General features: G+C 36.7%; 1 protein-coding gene across 1 annotated transcript; it reads right to left on the bottom strand.

The window, feature by feature from the left end:
• Positions 1–937: 937 nt before the first annotated feature.
• LOC100954540 (olfactory receptor 502) lies at positions 938–1886 on the bottom strand. The gene has a single exon (XM_003781495.2). It carries the CDS (start codon positions 1880–1882, stop codon positions 938–940), a length of 945 nt encoding a protein of 314 aa, XP_003781543.1. The 5' UTR covers positions 1883–1886.
• Positions 1887–22013: the final 20127 nt, after the last annotated feature.

Raw genomic sequence — 22013 nt, 5'->3', positions numbered from 1 at the left:
ATTTCCTACAGTTCTGTCAGCAAAAGTGAAGAATTAGTATCTGAAACACTAGGGAAAGGAAAGGAAAGGGTAATAAATGAGTTATTTCTCACCATGTGGAGGTTGAATAAATATCTACAGCTAGTCAAAATTTTAGGGGAGAGACAGTCAAGTCCCCTAGAGCTGCCTGAGTAGGATGTGTAAGTGTGACAATGAACAAGTCACTGCAAATGTTTTTCCTCCACAGTCTCAATTGCACTCCTGCAATTGGATCATACTCCTGGAAATTATTGCTTGTATGTTTCAAACTCAGTCTCTGAGGAGTTTGGGAATTCTGCTCATTCCAGCAAAATAAATCAGTTACTTTGACTTGGCAGAGAAATTCACAGGACAGTCAGAAGCAACTCATCCTGTTATCCTCTAGGGACTCCTATAACTATGCCAGAACCAGAGGCCAGGAATACAGAGCAGAATTGTATCTTTCTACAAAGGTCATTCCCAGTAAATCTCCAGCAATTTTACTATTTGGTTCCACTTTACCATTCTCTTTCAGAATGTACTCAGCCATAACTGTAGTTATCAGGCTTAACCTAGGATAAACTGATCTTGAAAATGGGCACAGTCTAAGGGGGTTAGAGATATAATAACCTTTACCTATAGTATAAAACTAATTTCAGAAGAATATGAAAATATTTGAAATAATTTTAAGCAGATTAAGTACATTTCATGTGAAACAATGTGTTCCTAATTATAATTTAAAAGATAACTCACTATAGGCCACTGATACACTGTTTGATTTGAAAATATATCCCCTATATTCACTAAAAACCTCTACACTATTAATGATGCATAACCATGTATGTTTTGACCACAGACTGAAGTTTCCTTTTACTGTTTTATTAATATTAATGGGATATTATTATAGAAAATAATATATTCTACAAAATAAAAAGTATAACTAAGATAATATTTTTCTACCAAGCTCTCTCTTCAGCGCCCCTTTAATCTCCTTATTTCTCAGACTGTAGATTATTGGGTTCAACATGGGGATCACCACCATGTAGAACACAGACACCACCTTGTTCTGGTCAGTTGAGTAGCTGGACTTGGGCATCACATAAATAAAGGTAATGGTCCCATAGAACAGAGTGACTGCAGTGAGGTGGGAAGTGCAGGTGGAGAAGGCCTTGTGTCGCCCCTCCCTGGAGCGCATCTTCAGGATGGTGGTGAGGATGCAGATGTAGGAGACAGCTATGACAAACACAGTGACCACAATTATGGAACCAGCAGAAAATGAGGGAACAGCTGCAGGGACACTGGTATCAAAACAGGAGAGTTCAATTAAAGGAGTAAAATCACAGAAAAAATGATTGACTTGATTTAGTCCACAGAAGGATAAAGAGAAGAAGGAAAAGGTAAAGGCGGAAGCATTAAGAAAACCACCTATATAGGTCACAACAAATAACTGGACACAGACTTGTATGGACATTTTGGTTGGATAAAGGAGAGGACTGCAGATTGCCACAAAGCGATCATATGCCATGGCAGCCAGAAGGAAGCATTCAGCTGTCCCAAAGAAAACTGCTGAACCAAGCTGAATGGTGCATCCTAGGTAGGAAATTGTATTTCTCTCCACCAAAAAGTTTACAAGCATGTTGGGGGTGACAGAAGATGAATAGCCTATGTCAGCAGAAGCCAAGTGAGCCAGAAAAAAATACATAGGGTGATGGAGCTGAGAGGAGAATCTGATTAGAATGATTGTGCTGAGGTTGCCAGATATGGTCACCAGGTAGATGCATAGGATCATCATGAAGAGGATGACTCGAAGGACAGGATCATCTGTTAAGCCCAGTAAAATAAAGCCTGTGACAGCAGTGTGGTTCCCATCCACCAGGGACTCCATGAGACAATATATCTGCTGCCAGAATGAACCTATGATGAGAATAGCGTAGTTATAATTTTGTGTTATATTATTTTGTGTTATATTTTGTTTATAATAGTGTGTTATAATTTTATTGGCTTCATTTTCATTAATACATATGGCAAGTCATTATAAAGATATTTAAACACTAATACCTTTCTATATGAAATGACGACTCTCTGTCTTAAAAATTTATTTTTATCACAAACACTAGACAAATTTCCTTTAAATAGTATCTTTTACTTGTTATACTTTCTTTCAAAAATGCAGTTAAAATGGCTTTAAATTTGAAGAATAAAAAATACAGACAGATACAAAAAACAAAAAATATTGGTGAGCATATTGAAACAAAGAAAAATATACAGAGTTTTTAAATGAAGGATTGAATAATAGCTAATATTATTTACATGTTTGCTAAATTCTAAGCACAGAGCTAAGAAAAAGTTGTATACATATTCTGGTTCATTTTCCATAAAATAATATTAGTTTCATTATTATTTTATCAATGCATAGAAAGAGGTTATATGGTTACAAAGCAGGTGGTGGAATCAGAATATGAACCCCAGGAATTCTGATTGCTCATTTCTTTAGTAACTACCCAATAACAAAATTAAATAATACCATTAAGTCCAACATGCCTGGCAATGAGTGGATGATAGTTTATCCTTTATGCTTTCTGGCTTCTAATTGTAAAGGATGCACTTGGTTAGTCACATAGTTCAAAATACATATTAGTTTCAGAGAATCATTTTTTAAGAAGAAGAAATAATGTTGTTTTTGATCCTATTACCAGAAAGGGATTTCAAATTAGGATTATGAATGAGGTCACTTATCAAAAATTTATTGGGTATTTTAAAAATATTTATAATTAAATATATTATTTTATTTTCCCAGTAGTTTGAAATGTCAATGTAATAACTATACAAAATTCTTAATTAATATTGAGTACATAATTCAAATACATTTATTTGAGGCAGGCATGGTTTCTCACACTTATAATCCTAGCACTCTGGGTGGCTGAGGTGGGTCGATCACTTGAGCTCAGGAGTTCAAGGTCAGCCTGAGCCAGAGTGAGACCCTATCTTTAAAAATAGGGGGTGTTGTGGCAGGCACATGTTTTCCCAGCTTCTTGGGAGGCTGAGGTCAAAGGATTGCTTGATGCCAAGAGTTTGAAGTTGCTGTGAGCTATGACACCATGGCATTCTAACAAAGGTGACAAAGTAAGACTCTATCTCAAACAAACAAACAAAACCCATTTATTTGAATAAATCAAATAGGTTCCTGTCATGACAAATGTTTTCTAATTGGGACATTGTAGAATAAAATAATATTATTTTCAATATACTACATAGATGAATAAAGTATAGCTTAAAAATCAAAGAAGGTTTATCCAGTGACAAGGATGATGCTCATTTTATTTTCTCACTTTATGTCTTAAGCTCTGTCTATCATGTTATTGCTTTTCAGCCAGAAACATTTGGGTTCATAAACAAAGTAAGCTTTTATGCAAATATTTACATCATTTTTACATTTTTAATTCTTTGGTTAAAATACTTTGTATTATCCATAAGTACCCATAGCATCTCAAACCTAGTGAATTTACTAGCATTATGGCAGAATGCCCAGATTGAATAGTGTTGAGTGACTATCTGATTTTATGTCTTATGGGAAGATAAACAAGAAATCTTGGTAACTGGAATTATGCCTATTCATTCACATGAAACTGATGGTGGAAACAGCAATTCAGCCAAATTTGCTCACTAGCTGATTACTACACTACATTTATCTTGTTTCTGCATTCTAGCTTGTGAGTACAGATATAACGTGTTTTCAAAGTGTAAATGAAAGTCAATATATCAGCTTCATAAACCAATGCCAACATCTTACCTCTTGTAATGAGAACTCATTCATCTTTTAGTAATGAGTCAAAGTCATAGTGGTTATATAACTACCTTTCACTTTTGTTTTCCTTTGAGGAAAAATCTCTTAAGACTCTAGAGATTTAAATGCAAATTCAAAAGCATCATAGAACATCATTATTTGTATGAACAGTCCAATTCACACACAAAACAACAAATTTTTCCAGATTCTGTCAATTCTCAAGTGGTCAATTTATTCCTCTGTTTTGATATATGTGTTCATGCCTTGTTCTGTAACCTTTAATAATTATTAGAAAACATAATATAATAAACTCTTGTAAATAAATATAGGCTCTAAATATTACTAAAATATTTTTAATCAAGAAATATTCAGAATTAAATTTCAGGTATAAAACACTAACCTTAGTTTTATTTATTCAATGTTTTTTATTGATAAATATTTTGTAATAATATTTACAAGACTTATGTACCTTGAGATATGAGGTTTAGCTTGAGGTACAGTTAAATTTTAAATAACAAAAAAATTAAAGACATATACATTAACTATCAAAACAAAAGAAAATTAATGCCTTGAAAGTTGTAAAAAGTTCAAATTAAAAGGTTTGGATGATCTCCAGATATGAAATACTCTGTCCCTGAAGATACCTCAAAGTGCTGCCTCTTGAGTAGTGCCACATACTACAGGGGGGTGATGATGGAATGCAGGTATTTTCTTTTTTTTTTTTATTATTTCTTATAGTATAACTGTGTACATTAATGCAATCATGGGGTACAGTGTGCTGTTTTCATATACAATTTGAAATACTCTCATCAATTGGAATACAGGTATTTTCAATCCAAAGACTATTTTACCCTTTTTTCTCTTGCTTGTCCTAATTTTAATATCTCCTACTTCAACCCATGAAGCCCCTTTTCTGAGGAAGTGGGTTCACTCAGAGCTCACTTTATGCCAAGGACTATGCTTACCAGTTTATACACGTTTAATCCTCACAACAATTTTATGTGGTAGATAATTTTATTATTCTCATTTTCAGATGGGAGAACTGAGATTGAGGAGCTCAAGCAACATGTGCTGGGTGATTCCAATCTACATTGTCAGTTTTCTGCTTCCAGTGCTAACTGCTAAATACCCTGTCCACTTCAGTGCCACCCTCCTTCTCTGGAGCCTCAGATCAGGAAGCCCTTGGCACCCTAATCAGTTTGCACCTGAGTGCATCCCAGATATGGAAACAGGTAAGGTCCCTACCCACATATATTCTTCTCCATATTTGAGATGGACAATCTGGAAGGTGATCTCTGGGTTTCTTACTTGCCTGAGGGGAATCAAGACACTGTTGCTACACCAGTGACCTTGATCATACAACTAGGAAGTAAGAAATACAGGGCAGATTGGGAATTTCTTTTTGCAGGAATGCATGAAGAAAATTAAAAATGGTAAATACATGGTTTTATATTAAAATATATTGATGAGTGGAAGGAGGGTGATTGGTGGGGTCACCTCTATGGTTTATCTTACAAGGGGAGAAGTGAATCTTTCTAAAAGCAGAGTATGAATATCTTAATAACTAAGAAAATGACATGAAGGCTACATTAACCAGTTTGATGAGAGTATTTCAAATTGTATATGAAAACACCACACTGTACCCCATGATTGCATTAATGTACACAGCTATGATTTAATAAAAAAAATATATATGTATATGTATGTGTGTATGTATGTATTACACATTTCTGGAGATCTATTGAACATCATAGTAACTATAGTCAATGATATAATTAATATATAGCACTTGAAAATTGCTAGGAGAATAGAATAACTGATCACAAAAAAATTATGAGTAAGTGGAACAATGGATATGTAAATTCACTTGGTTTAACTTATGCATATATCAAAACATCAATTTTTACTCCACAAACATATGCATATATGTTATGCATGTATCAAAACATCAATTTTTACTCCACAAACATGTAATTTTCATTTTTCAATTATATCTCAATAAAACTGCATTTTTCTTAATTCCTTAAAAAATTCATACAATCCACCAAAGAAAAAATTGTAACATTTATTTTGGGATCTTTATGTATAGAGATGTAAGATACATTACAACTATAACATAAAGATGGCAGGAACAAAAGAAACATGTAAGATCTCAGGGTTTCTATGTTTTATGTGATTTAATACATTTTTCTTATCCTACTTCCCCCCAATTTAATACATTGTTAACCCTCTGTCTACTTTGAAAATTTAGAGATATATGTTGTAATCTTGAGAGCAATCCCTAAGAATGTAATGTAAAGAGGTATGCCAAAAATGCCAGTAGAATAATGTTATAATGTTCGCATTGTAACTTATAATTATTATAATTGAGACTTTGTGATGTGGGCTATGCTCATTGTGGTTAGGTGATATCTCAGGGTGGTTTTGATTGGCATTTCTCTGATGATTGGGGACAATGAGCATTTCTTTAAATGTTTATTAGGCATTTATCTTTCTTCTTCATAGAAAGTTCTGTTCATATCTCTTGCCCACAGGTAGATGGGGTTGTTTGCCCTTTTTCTGTTATTGTTTATTAATTTGAGTTCTCTGTAGATTCTAGTTATCAATCTCTTTTCAGATTCATACCATGCAAATATTTTTTCCCATTCTATTGTCTACTTTCTTTGATTGTTGTGTCCTCAGCTGTGGAGAAGTTTTCAGCTTAATTGAATCCCACTTGTCTATTTCATTTATTTTTATTTTTATTTATTTATTTTATTAAATTATAAATACACAGATCATGTATACATTAATACATTTATGGGGTACAATGTCCTGATTTCATATAGAATTAGGAACACTTACATCACACTGGTTAATATATACCTCATCTTGTTTACTTAATTGTTGTGTTAAGACATTTATATACTATACTAATAGATCCAACATGTACCCTTGCATTACCACTTGTTTATTTTTATTGTTGCTGAATTGCTGCTGAAGTATTCATCATAAATTCTTTCCCCAGTCATACATCATCAAGAGTTTTTTGCACACTTTCTCCTGAGATTTTTTATATTTCATGGCTGAGATTTATATCTTTTATCCATCCGGAGTCAATTTATGTAAGTTGTGAAAGGTGTGGGTCCAGTTGCAGTCTTTTACATATGCTCATACAGTTCTCCAAGCACCATTTATTGAATATGGGATTCCTTTCCCCACTGTATGTTTTTGTTTGGTTTATCAAAGATCAGATGACAAGTAGAGACTGGTTTCGTCTCTTAGTTTTTTATTCTTTTCCATAGAATGTCTATGTCTCTATTTTTGTGCCAATACTATGCTGCTTTGATTACTATGGACTTATAATATACGCTAAAGTCTGGTAGAATGATGCCTCTGGATTTGCTTTTAATACTAAGAATAACCTTTGCTATATGTTTTTTTTTCTCATTCCATACAAAATTAAGTACTATTTTTTCCAGTTATTCAAAGCATGAGGTTAGTATTTTAATGGGGATTGCTTGAATCAGCATTTTACATTTTAGTGATTCTTCTCAGCAAAGAGCATGGTATGTTCTTTCTTTTGTTAATGTCTTCTGCTATTTCTGTCCTTGATTTGCTTCTCAACTGTCTGTTATTGACATATACTGGTTGTAATTGGCTACTGATTTGTGGACACTGATTTATACCTGAGAGGTTACTGTCTTTCTTGATCACTTCCAGAAGATTTGCAGTTGAGTCTCTGGGTTTTCTAAGTATAAGATTATGTCAAGAGCAAAGAGTAAGTGCTTGAATTCCTCTGTCCCCATTTGGATGCCCTTTATAGCATTCTCTTTCCTGATTGTACTGGCTCAAATGTCCAGAACTATGTTCAATAATAGTGGCCATAGTGGACATCCTTTTCTGGTTCCAGTTCTATGTGGAATGCTTTCAGTTTTACTTCATTCAGTATATTAGCTATGGGTTTGTCATTGATGACTTTAATCAGCTTGAGATATGTGCCACCTATGCCTGTTTTCTTAAGTGTTCTTATTGGAAAAAGATGCTGAATTTTATGAAATGCTTTTTCTGCATCTATCAAGAGGATCATAAGATCTTTGTTTTTACTTCTATTATGGATTTTGTATGTTAAAACAGCATTCCCAACAGCATCCTTGGGATGAACCCTACTTGATCATGGTGTATAACACTTTTGATGTGTAGGTGCAATCTATTGGCTAAGATTTTGTTGAGTATTTTTGCCATTGATATTCATTAGTAAAATTGGTCTGTAATGCTCCTTTTTAGTTGGGTCCTCTCCTGGCCTTGGAACCAAGGTGATGTTTACTGCATAGAACAGGCTGGGGAAGGTTCCTTTTCCTTCTCAATGTTTTGGAATAGGTTCTGCAGTATAGGTATAAGCTCATCTTTGAAGGTTTGATAGAATTGTGGTGTGAAGCCCTCTGGCCCTGGGCTTTTTGGTTGTTGTTGAAATCTTTGTATTGTGCCTTCAATTTTTGTGCATGATATTGGTCTGTTCAAGAGTTCTATTTTTTCCTGGTTAGGTCTTGAGAGAGGATGTGATTCCAGGTATTGGTCCATGTCTTCCACATTGCTAAATTTCTAAGGAAAGAGCTTTTTAGATGTAGTCAAAGATAGTCACTTGTATCTCTGTGGTATCAGTTTTCATGTCCTCTTTTGATTACTAATTAAAGTTGTTAAAGATTTTACTTTTCCATTTGTCCATGGTTTATTGATTTTATTTATCTTGTTAATCATTCTCACTTCTTTGTACTTGCCTAAGACAAGTGAAAACATATTTCTATCTGCAAACTACTTAAATGTTCATAGGTAGATGCTTTATTCAAACTCCAAAGGGAAAACAACTTCTAAGCCCACTGAGAAGTGAATGGGTTGAAAAGTAAAAATGAAAAAATAAAGGAATATACCTGTAATGGAATACTACTCAGCAACAAAAAAGAACAAATTATTGATGCACACAATAGGAATGAATGTCTAGAACTGAAGTCAAATTTAATGAAGGATATGCTATGTGATTCTAAGTTATAAAACGCTAGAAAAAAGTATTGTATGTTTGAGAAATACTGCAAATGGACATGAGAAACCTCTAGAAGGTGATAAAGATGATCTTTCTATTTTTAAGTCACTGAAATAAATAGCAAATATTACTATTAGATGTTTTTTCCAATATCTGATATTAGATAAAGTTCCAGGAGCAACTTCTCAATCATATTAATTATTTTTGTATCCAAGAAATGGGCCTTAAATAAGCCCTACTCCTGTCTTATTTACTTATGTTTGTCTGTCTGCATGCTCTTTTCCACATCACCATTTTTCACCTTCTCTGCTCTTCACTAGAAGCTAGTAGAGGAGTTTTAAATGATTTGAGGTTAAAACAAACATCTTTGGCTACTTGTCACATATTTTGAAAGTCTCTGACAGTCCCTAAAATGTAAGAGGCACTCAGTATAATTAAGAATTAATGAATGAATGAATGGATATTATTAATCTTCTACATTACTATTTCTAGGAATATGGTTAAAAGTTTCATGAAAAAGACGTAACCTGCACATATTTCTTCAAAATTGTATCGTGATGGTGGTAGTATTCTTCATTTTTAGCAGGAAATGATTCTATTATTTCTATCACCCTTCCTTTAGCTGACTTACATTGTACTTAGAAGAGCAGAGAATGAATAAAATAGCAAACAGATGAATGATTTAGGATAGAGCAACACAGAGCTGCTGCAGCTTCCTCTGTTGGCAGATCATCTCACAAACATCCATGGAAAATCAGTGATATGATCTCAGAATTTATTACCTGTTCCCTGAATAGATGCATTAAAGAAACCCAGTAATATCTAGTAAAAAGGACCAAATGGCAGGAAGCAGAAATCTTAGCTAGCAAGAAAACCAAGTGCAATATGTCCCATAAAATAAAATGCATTCTCTACTTCTATATGAGTGACAATGTTGGTTAAGTGTTATCTCTGGTCCCTCAGTGAGAAGGGATAGTAGTAAGACCTAGTAACAGCCTGATGTTTACACTTTAATACCTTTTAAAAATTCGACTGTACGTAATAATTTCTGCATATATATGAAAACTGTTTCATAAGTTGTCTAGAAGCACAGCAATAGCAATTCTTATGCAATTGATTTAGTGAAGGTGTGATCTCACAAAAAAACCTGTTAAGCATAACAGAAAAATATGACAAAGCATGGGAAGGTGTCAGAGAAAGATGTGGGTCAAGTGAAGTTTAGCTTCAGTCTGATCCCTTGTGGAGCTCTGGATCATGAATGTCACCTCAGTGTAGCTCTACCTTGCAGAAATAGGGCATTCTTGTTCTTGTTTTTGTAACCACTATATTATTCAGTTGCTGACTATGGACCACCAGATATTTGTAGTCAATTATGATCCTTTTATCTAAGGCATTCTCTAAAAAGTATGGCTATAAAGACTAGAAGACATCTCTCAAAGAAACTTGGGAGTGTGTTTGTTTCCCTAATAAGAGAAATCCAGAAAAAGCATGAAAATATTTATCTAGTGTCAAAAAGTTCCAAGTTATTTTTCTGTTACAGCAACCTACATTGCTACACTGAATCTGTTGGCATTGACATTATGGTATCCAGTGCAGGCCATCCAAATTAAGTACTCCTCTTTATAGAATTCCTTGTTAATTACTGTAATTTCTGTGTTAGTTTTTATACATTATGCAAACAAGAGACTTCTTGGATGAGGTAGAATTTTCTCTGAATCTTGAAAATGGGCAATATTTTAGATAGGTGAAATTAGAAAAAGTCATTCTCAGATGGAAGGAACAGAATCAGTAAAATGCAGCATTTAATTAGAAGACAGTATGCTAATTGATTTGACTAAAGTATTAAAATTATGAGGACAGATTTGGAGATAAGACTTGATAGTGCATTAGGTGGAAGATAGTATAGGTAGTGAAGACTTTGAGGGGGCAAGCTGACAAGAGGAAGGATAATGGCCACTTGTGGATACTGCAGAAGGTGGCCCAGTAACTGGGGATTTTGGTAAAACTTGGTATTTCTTTTCAGCCAGGTCTTCTACAGCATAGTTTCCCCATGTGAAAGCAGCCACCTGAGATCATAGTGTGTGTTCCCTTCCTTTCTTCTTTTGTTGCTCCAAGCAGTAGCTTCTCCTGATTCCCTATTGCTCTGCCCTATTAGATGGGTGGAAGAGACCTGCAGGACTTGGCAAATATTCATAGTTATAAAATAAATAGCATTGTACAAGAAGTAAAACATGTCTTAAGAAACCATTTATTTCACAAGACATAATTTGAACAAGTTGAATTTTAGTAATTTCTACTATTAATCAGAAGCATAAGAGAAAACTTAACTGAAAAGTTTTTAAAGTATGTGAAGATTTAAGAAAGTATTTTTGGGAGTCATTTAAACTGGGTGATAGAGAGCTCACAACGACTTGTATCTGAAAGAGTATTCTCAAGATATTGGGCCCCAGTGGACCCAGAATTCTCATTCAAATCTTTATTATCCTGAACTTTAATTACAAAATATGAAGATTTCATTATCTTTTATAGGTGACTCTAAATTCAGAGGGGACATGTGAAGATAGGCATTCAAAATGAAAAGTTGCCTTAATGCTTATCTTTGTATCATGAGACATGTGAAATCACAGGAAGAATAGGAGAAAGCCACACCTGAGTTGTGAAGCTATCAATTCTTCCTACAACTTAATTGTCTTATGATTTTAAGAAATTGGAAGATAATTTTCCTTCTTTGGAAAGTGGTAATTTTCAAGTTTTTTACCCTTTAATGGGCATCATTCTATTTATTCTAACAATCAAGTACTTGTGGGTGTTTATATCTTCTTAGAAGACATTAAAGAAACAGATAGGTCAAACTTAAGAATGTTGTGACTTTCTTATTGGTAGAGAGCGAACCCAGAAACTGAATGGAAAGACTTTGAAAAACTGAAAATAAAGAATAGTATGGCATACTCAAGGAAAAATCCAGGCATAGTAAATGGGTAACATTTGGAAAAAAGTAACAAAAGGGCTGACGAAGACTCGGCACCTGTGGCTCAAGTGGCTAAGGCACCAGCCACATACACCTAAGGTGGTGGGTTTGAATCCAGACCAGGTCTGCCAAACAACAATGACAGCTGCAACCAAAAAATAGTGGGTCATTGTGGTGGGCACCTGTCGTCCCAGCTACTTGGGAGGCGGAGGCAGGAGACTCACTTGAGCCCAGCAGTTGGAGGTTGCTGTGAGCTGTGATGCCACAGCACTCTACCCAGGGGGACAGCTTGAGGCTCTGTCTCAAAAAAAAAAAAGGGCTGACATGATGTTACATGCATCAGTCTCTGTAGTGGTTGCCAGAGTTAATGGCAAGAATGGAAATAATGTTATATAGACATATCTCTGTCAGTATTTTTATTTGAATAGCATGACAAAATAAGACTTAACCATTAATATACATATTAATATATGTAACCATAATATACATATTTTTGTATATGAAAACAAAAATATCAGAAAAGCCAAAGGCCCTCACCTGAAATCACTGAGAAAGACTGTACAAACTACACATACCTTGGTATCCTGGAGATTTTCTTCCTTGGAGAGACTTGCCAACAATTTGTGGTGTTTGTGTGTGTGGAGAGACACTCTTTCATTAAGCTCTTCTAGGTGCTCTGTTATGACCATTTATTGGTAAAGTGTTAGTTGGTACTACAATAAAAATGGGCAGTGTTTAGAACATAAAAATGGTAGTTTCTTCTAGGCTGTAAGCAACCACTGCTGAAGCTCTAAGGAGGCATTATTTGTGGGAGGGGGGTGGTTCTGTTTTTTTGTGTGTTTGTTTTTGTTGTTAACATTCACAAATTCAATTAAGGAAGCATTTAGAAAACATGTCTTATTGCAGTTAAGCATCATGCATTGCTACTTGACATGATCATTAAAAGCTATAGAGAACAGTTACTATCTTCAGTACACGTCTAAACAAAGTGAATGCTAAAGAAATCAGTGTATTGTGAAGGAATTACTAAATATACTAAAGTAATAGCTATCAAAGGCTGCTGGAGAGTATGGGATTCTTTTTTATTTGTCCTTAGGTCATTGAACTAACCATACTTAAAAACCTGTTTACTCAGCTTAGGCTGAAAGTTGAGGAATACAAAATTTAACTCAAGTTTCTGTGCCATCTTGTATGTGAGTCAAGCTTGTAAGAGAGTTTCATTACAATAAAATGATATGTGAATCTAGAAGATGACTAACACAGCCTGAGAAGGTTTGGGGAGGCTTCCTAGAACTAGTAACATTTTCACTGTCTTTTTGGGAAAGCTATGTTTTTAGTGTGCAGGGAAAGAAAGAACATTGCAAGTGAGGAAAAATAATGTGGGTAAATTAGAAGAGACACAAAAAGACATTACTTTATTTAATAAATACTGTGATATTTCTCAGCAAAATATGGCTGCAAGACATAAGGTCAGGTAAGAACTTCACTCAAGCTAGGGCACTTGCATTTAGAGTGGCCTTAGAACCAACTTGACCTTACAGCCAGGCACATAGTTCTTCAGACACTCACTGCTTTGATATAAATTTGCTGTTCAGGTACTTTTATCATCTATATCACCTTTAACAAGCAACATCTTTCTCCTTGAAATTAATAATAATGCTTATCTCTAGGAGTAGCTAAGAGAATATATAAGACTGCATAACTAAAACAGGAAATAAAGATAATTACTTATTAGCATTAACTAGTTTGTAAAGAAGGGAATCCAAAGACATCTACAATGAAGATACATAGTTTTGTCAGAGATTTGACTTTAAAAAGTGCAAAGCAAACAGACAACCATCAGAATGGGAAAAGATATTTGCATATCATGAATCAGACAAGAGCTTAATAACTAGGATCTGCAACTCAAATCAAGCAACACAATCCCTTATATCAATGAGCAAGAGAAATGAATAGAACCTTCTCTAAAGAAGACAGACATAGCTGGGCATGGGGCAGTTGCCTATACTCCCAACTATTTGGGAGGCTTAGGGAAGAGAATTGATTAAGCCCAAGAGTTTGAGGTTGCGGTGAGCTGTAACACCATAGCACTCTAGTGAGGGCAACAAAGTGAGGCTCTCTCAAAAAAAAAAAAAAAAGAAAGAAAGAAAGAAGGAGAAGAAGACAGACGAATAGCTAACAAACATTTGAAAAAATGTTCATCATCTCTAATTATCAAAGAAATGAAAATCAAAACCACCCTGAGATATCACCTAATTCCAGTGAGAATGACCCACATCACAAAGCCTTAAAGCTGCAGATACTTGTGTGGATATGGAGAGAAAAAAACACTTCTACATTGCTGGTGGGACTACAAAGTAATAAGACCTTATTTTTTTTCTTTTTTCCTTTTTTTTCTTTTCTTTTTCTTTTTTTTTTTTATTAAATGATAGCTGTATACATTAATTCAAACATGGGGTACAGTGCAGTGTTTTCATATACATTTTGAAATACTTTCATCAGGGAAGTATGGAGAATCCTCAAAGAACTCAAATTATATCTCACATTTGATCCTGCAATCCCATTATTGGGCATCTATTCAGAAGAAAAAAAAATCATTTTATCATAAGAATATTTGTACTAGACTATTTATTGTTGCTCTATATTCAGTTGCTAAATTGAGGAAACAACCTAAATGCCCACCAATCCAGAAACTGATGAACAAGCTGTGATGTATGTATACATGGAATACTATTCAGCCAGAAAAAGAGGTAAATTTACATCTTTTGTATTACCCTGGATGGAGTTGAAACACATTCTTCTTAGTAAAGCATGACAAGAATGGAGAGGCAAGAATCCAGTGTACTCAATTCTGATATGAGGACTATTGATGCTAGTATATGGCAGAGAGTAGGAGAATGGGGAAGCAGAGAGAGAAAGAAGGAGGGGATGGGAGGTCACAGTTGGGTGACATACCTCTTAGGGGTAGGACACAATTATAAGAGGGACTTTACCTAACAAATCCAAGCAGTGTAACATGCTTCTTTGTACCCTCAATGAATCCCCAACAATAAAATAAAACAAAGTTAAAAAAGAAAAGTAAAACGTTGATAGCAGCTGAAAAATAGGATGAGAGACTGAGGTGCCATGTTCATCTTTTGTGATAGATATAGAGAACTAGCAGAGTGACTAAAAAAAGAAGATTATGGTGCCATTAAGCAGATATCTAGAATTTGAGCAGAGATTTTTGGGGTAAAAGGGAATTTGAGCAGGGATTTTTTGTTATATGGAAAATAACAAAAACAGAATCCTCAAGAAGACAATTCTAAATATTTACGCACCTAACACAGGTGGACTCAGTTTTATTTAAAAAAAAAAAACTACTAGATCTAAACAAAGTAATAAATAGCAACATCATATTAGCTGGGGATTTCTATACCCCACTGCCAGGACCAGATAGATCATTCAGGAAGACATTAAATAAGGAAACCCAGGGTTTACGACTCTAGAACAAATAGGCTGAACAAATATTTACAGAACCATTCTACCCCCAAATTACTGAATATATGTTCTTTTTATCTATACAGGGAACATTCTCTATAATTGACCACAATCTAGGACACAAAACATTTCTCAACAAATTTTTTAAAAAGAAGTTATACCACATATCTTCTCAGATCACTCTGGAATAAAATGAGAAACCAAGAACAAAAGAAATACTCAATTCTACATGAAATCATTGAAATTAATCTATTGCTGAATTATTTTGGGGTTAAGAGGGAAATTAAGATGGAAATCATGAGTCAACTAAATGACAAAGGGTATGTAAGTTTTCAAAATATATGGAATTCAGACAAGCAATACTAAGAGAAAAATTCATAGTCTTAAAATGCCTATATCAAAATAAAGACCACAAATCAACAATCTAATTAATCATCTCAAGGAATTATAAAAAGAAGATAAAATAAATCCCAAACCCCAAAAAGGAAAAGAAATACCTCAGATCAGAACAGAACTACATGAAATCAATAACAAAAGAATTATATAGAAGATTAATGAAACAAACAATATTAGTTCTTTGAAAAATAAACAAAATTGACAGAGCTCTTGCTTGATAAGCCAAAAGCAAAAAAGAAAGAACCCTAATAAGATAAATCAGAAACAGAAATTGAGATATGACAACTGATACCATAGAAACACCAAACACTATCTCTGAATACTCTAGAAACATCTATGCACATCAGCTGGAAATTGTTGAGGAAATGGACAAATTTTTGGAAACACAGAAACTTCCTAGGCTCAAACATGAAGAAATAGAACTTCTAAACAGACCAATATCAAGCAACAAAATTGAAGCAGCAATAAAAATCTTCCAACAAAAACGTCACAGAGCAGATGATTTCACAGCTGAATACTACAAAGACAAGGACAAATTTGTACCTATACTGGAGAAATTATCTATAACATTGAAAAGAAGGAAATTCTTCTCAATTTGCTTTACAAAGCAAGTAAAGGACACAACAGCAACAACAACAAAGACCTATAGACTAATATCTCTTAAGAATATAAATGCAAAATTTCTCAATAAAATTGTGGCAAATAGAGTTTAGAAGCACAGTAAAAAAGTATCACACCATGATGAAATAGGCTTCCTCCCAGGGATGTAAAGATGGTCAGCATAAGCAAATCTATAAATGCAATCCACCACACACACAGAAGCAAAAACAAAGGCATATGATCATCTCAATAGATGTAAAGAGATCATTTGATAAAATTCAGCATGCTTTTGTGATAAAAACTCATAACAAAATGGGCACAAGTAGAACATACCTAAAAATTATAAAAGCCATCCATATACCAAAAATACACATCCAAAGTCAAACCGACTAGGGAAAAACTGAAACAATTCCTGCTTAGATTTGGAATTAAACAAGGTTGTCCACTGTCACCACTGCTGTTCAACATAGTGTAGGCAGTTCTAGCCAAAGTAATGAGTCAAGAAAAGGAAATCAAGTGTACCCAAATGCAGGCAGAGGAGGTTAAACTATCATTCTTTGTTGATGATATGATTTTATATGTAGAAAACCCAAAGATTCTGCCAAGAGATGCCTGGGATTGATAAATAAATTCAGCAGTTTCAGGTTACAAAATTAGTGTACACACATCAATAGTATTCCTGTACATCAAAAACAGTCAAGCTGAGAATCAAATCAAAAACTCCATACCTTTGACAATAGTAACAAAAGAAATTAAATACTTGGGAATATATTTAACCAAGAAGGTAAAAGACTTCTACAGGGTTTATTATAAATTACTGAGGAAGGAAATAGCATGGAATATAAAAATACATCATGCTCACTGGTTGGCAGGTCCACCTTGTTAAAATGTCTATACTACCAAAAGTGATCTACAGATTCAATCCAATTCCTATTAAATTGCCAATGTCATTTTTTTAAGATGTAGAAAAAATATTTCTTCACTTTAAATGGAGCCAGAAAAGAGTCCAAATAGCTAGGGCAACATTATGCAAAAAGGAAAGCATCACTTTACCAGAATTTAAGTTATATATCAGGCTATAGTAACCAGACAACATGGTACTAATACAAGAAGAGAAACATTGACCAATGGATCAAAACACAAAGCCCAAATATAAATCTATCTTTACGTTGCCATCTGATTTTTGATTAAGCAGACAATAATATGCTATGGAAAAGAATCCCTTTTCAATAATTGGTGCTGATAAAATTTGGATAGCCAAATGTAGAAAATTGAAACAGGATTCATACCTCTTACCACTCACAAGAATTAATTCATGATGAATAGCAGACCTAAACGTAAGGCATGAGTTCTTATGAATTCTTAATAATTCTAGAAGAAAATATTGGAAAACTCTTATAGACATCAGCCTAGGAAAAGAATCTATGAGGAAGACCCCAAAGACGATCACAGCAACAACAAAAATTAACAAAAAGGAATTTATTAAATTAAAAACTTCTGCCCAGCCAAGCAAAGAATCAAAAAAGTGAACAGACAATCTACAGACAGAGAAAAAATATGTGCATGCTATACATCTCATAAATGGCCAATAACCAGAATTTATAAAGAACTCAAACACATCAACAAGAAAAAAATAAAATAACCCAATAAAAAGTGGACAAAACACACTAACAGAAGCTTTTCAAAATAAGATAGACTAATGGCCAATAAACACATGGAAAAATGCTCAACATCTGTAATCATCATTGAAGTGCAAATCAAAACCACAATGAGATAGCACTTATCTCCAGTGAGAATAGCTTTTATTAAAAAAAAACAAACAAAAAACACCAAAAAAAAAAAAAAAAAGCTAAAGATGCTGGCATGGATGCAGAGAAAAAGGAACACTTATAAACTGTTGGTAGGACTGCTAACTAGTACAACCTCTATGGAAAGTTGCATAGAGACACCTCAAAGAACTAAAATAGACCTGCCATTTGCTCCAACAATCCCACTATTGGATATTTACCCAAAGTAAAACAATTTTTTTTTTCAAAAAACCATGTGCATTTGAATGTTTATTGCAGCACAATTCACAGTCACAAAGATTCAGAACCCATCCAAAGTACCCATCAATTCATGAGTGGATTACTAAAATGTGTGCTTCCCTAATTCTACCTCCCCCAATTCCCGGGGGGATCCTGGCAAGCTCCGTAGTAAGGGGGGTGGTCTGTGATATAAGACCTCATATGGTGAAAATCCTGTCCTCTTAGTGGAAGTACACCTAATCTTAAATAACACCAAGGGCAGGGCACTTACCCACTGTAAATTTGTCTCCTGGCATACTTTCCCTAAAGTGGTTTTGATAGTTCTATTCATGCGTTCCACCTTCCCCAAGCTTTGTGGGCGATAGGCTGCGTGGAGTTTCCAGGTGATGTCAAGGATGTTGGCTGTCTTCTGGACCAATTCAGAGATGAATGCTGGCCCATTGTCTGACCCAATCTGCAGTGGGAGCCCAAACCGTGGTATAATGTCTCTTAAGAGTGCCCGGGTGACTTCTTGTGCCTTCTTGGTGCGGGTAGGATATGGTTCTACCCATCCAGAGTAGGTGCACACCATCACCAGCAAGTACTTGTTCCCTTTACATCTGGGCATTTCAGTGAAGTCTACCTGAAAGTCCTCGCAGGGCGTTGCTCCATATGACTGGCTTCCTGGGGGTACCGTCGGTCCTTGGCAGGCATTGAACTGACTGCGGGTGACACATCACTGACTGTCGCCTTTGGCCAGGGCTGCCAGGTGAGAGATGTAGAAGTATTGACCCAGCAGCTTCACCAGGGACTCCTGTCCCAGATGGGTGCTCTCGTGCATCGCCATTACCACTGTTGCTCCTAGAAGCTGGGGAACTGCTACTCGTCCATCAGGCATCTTTATCCATCCTCCCTCCACTTCCTGGCTCCCCTCTGCTGCCAACCATTCCTTCTCTTCCCAAGAGTAGATAGGGGTGAGTTCTGGAACCCATGGGATGAGGGGAGCCACTTGTTATGCCTGGTACAGCTGGGAGGCAGCCCTCTTGGCCTCAGTATCAGCTCTGGTGTTCCCCTTAGTGGTGGTGGAAGCATCCTTTTGATGTCCACGACAATGCATCACTGCCACTTTCTGGGGTTTCCATACTGCCTCTAGCAACTGAAGTATCTCTTGCTGATATTTAATGTCCTTTCCTCCAGAGTTTAAAGGTCCCTTCTCCTTGTATAATGCCCCATGCACTTGGAGAGTCAGAAAGGTATACTTAGAGTCAGTGTAAATATTTACACTCTTTCCTTGGCTTAGCTCTAGTGCTTAGGTCAAGTCAATTAACTCAGCCTTCTGAGCTGAAGTCCCTTGGGGTAGGGGCTTAGCTTCTATAGTCTCTGTTAAGGTGACCACTGCATACCTGGCCTGCCACTCACCTTGTGCTGTCACATAACTGCTTCCATCAACATACAAGTCCCAGTCTGCATCTGTCCAAGGCTGGTCATGCAAGTCAGGTCTGCTAGAGTACACATTGCCTATAATTTCTACACAGTCATGCTCAGTCTCTCTTCCACTGGCTGGAAGGAGCGTGGCTGGGTTCAGGGTGTTGCATACTTCCACTGTTATGCGTGGATTGTCACACATCAAGCTTTGGTACTTAGTTAGTCTTGCATTAGAAAGCCAGAAATGTCCCTTTGTGTTCATCAAAGTGACCACAGAGTGGGGTACTTTTACCTTGAGATCCCGCCCTAGAGTTAGCTTATCAGCTTCTTGCACAAGGAGAGCAGTAGCGGCTAGAGCCCATAAGCAGGGTGGCCATCCTTTTGCCACTCCATCCAGTTGTTTAGAGAGATAGGCTACAGGCCTTGGCCAGGACCCAACCAGCTGGGTTAACTCACCCACAGCTGTCTTATCTCTTTCTGAGACATACAGAGTGAAGGGCTTGGTCAGATCTGGAAGTCCCAGTGCTGATGCAGTCATTAGCCTCATTTTTAACTGAGAGAAGGCCTGTTCTTGCTCTCTTCCCCACTCTAAAGGCTTTCTTTCCTCTCCTTTAGTTGCCTCATACAAGGGCTTAGCCATGACGGCAAAGTTGGAGATCCAGAGACGACAGAAACCGACTGCACCTAGGAATTCCTGAACTTGCCTCTGGCTTGTGGGGGTGGGGAGGTGGCTAATGACCTGCCGCCTCTCCATGCCTAGATTCCTTTCCCCCTGCTGGATAATAAATCCTAGATAGCGTACCTGCTTCTGGCAAATCTGGGCCTTTCGTTTAGACACTTTGTAGCCACATACCTCTAGATGTCACAATAGGCAGTCTGTGCCTTGGGCACTGCCCTCCAGGGTAGGGTGTCCCAGGAGGAGATCATCAACATACTGAAGCAACATGCACCCTAGTTCCTTGGCTGGGAACTTCTGGAGATCACAAGCCAGCACTTTCCCCAAAATCGTGGGGGAGTTTTTGAACCCCTTTGGTAGTCTGGTCCACATGTACTGGACTGCAGCTCCTGTGTCCAGCCTCTCCCACTGGAAGGCAAACAGCTTCTGGCTCTCTGGATCCAGTCTTATACTGAAAAAGGTATCCTTTAAGTCAAGGCAAGTAAACCATTTAACTTCCGCTGGTAGTAAACTCAGTAGAGTGTATGGATTTGGCACTGAGGGATGTAGTATCACAGTTGCCTGATTAACAATCCTCAAATCCTGGACCGGCCTATAGTCCTTTGTGCTTGGCTTCTGCACAGGGAGCAAGGGAATGTTCCAGGGAGATTGGCATCGTATGATTATGCCAAACTCCTCAAGTCTCTGGAGGTGCACCTGGATTCCTTCCAGGGCTTCCCTGGACACTCTATACTGTCCTTGTCTCACTGGCCTTGCTCCTGGCTTTACCTCTATTATTACCAGTGGCTGGTTTACTGCAAGCCCTGGGGCGATTGTCTTCCACCCAGACCTGTGGCCGCCACTGGGCCAGTGCAGTCCTCAATCCTTCCCCTGGTTGCGTCATATACAACCTCCACTTCTCCTCCCGGGGCATAGTTAGGGCTAATACCAGACCTGGTTTGGGCAACTGTAGCTGCATAGTTCCTTGATCAGAGAAAGAGATTGTGGCTTTTTAAGATTTTCCTAGGAGGTCCCTACCCAGGAGAGGCAAGGGACAATCAGGCATGTAGAGAAACTGATGAGTTACCTTGTTGCCTCCTATGGAACGCTTCTGAGGGAGACAAAAGGCTTGATCGGTAGTAGCTCTGGTTGCTCCTACGATGTCAATCTTGTGGTCTGAAAGAGGGGCTACTGGCTGGTTGACCACCAAGTATTCAGCTCCAGTATCAATTAGAAAGTCAATGTCCTTGCCCTCAATCTTTACTCGGACCATAGAATCCCCGGGGGTGGCTGTGTCTGGTCCCCTTCAGTCTAGCAGGGCTTCTCCCACCAAGTTATAGAGGGCTCCCTGCTCTTCTGGTTCTGTGGCCTTTCTCCCAAGTTTCTCCATACATTGCCTCTGGGGACACGCATTCTTCCAATGCCCTGTTTTTTGGCAAATTGCACACTGATCCCTTCGCAAGGGGGGGCCTTTAACCCTAGGTCCCCTACTCCCTTGCACTTCTTGACCCTATCCTCTTTGAAAGGAAGGGGTTCCTCCCCCCTTGCCTTTCAGAGTTGCAGCTTTGAGATTGGCCCTTCGCTTCATGCGCCTGTCCTCTTCCTTAGGGCTTACTGCTTCCTGATTCACAAAAACCTTTTGTGCTATTTCGAGGAGTTGCGAGGTGTTCATACCTGCAAACCCC

Source organism: Otolemur garnettii, unplaced genomic scaffold (assembly GCF_000181295.1).
Source record: "Otolemur garnettii isolate 467f Iridium unplaced genomic scaffold, OtoGar3 scaffold00001, whole genome shotgun sequence".
NCBI lineage: Eukaryota > Metazoa > Chordata > Mammalia > Primates > Galagidae > Otolemur > Otolemur garnettii.
Note: the sequence above shows the minus strand (reverse complement) of the source record. Positions and strands in the feature narration are given on the sequence as shown.

Excerpts from the sequence above, each read along its gene's own strand:
- LOC100954540 (XM_003781495.2), bottom strand. The coding sequence starts at position 1,882 with ATGGAGTCCCTGGTGGATGGGAACCACACTGCTGTCACAGGCTTTATT.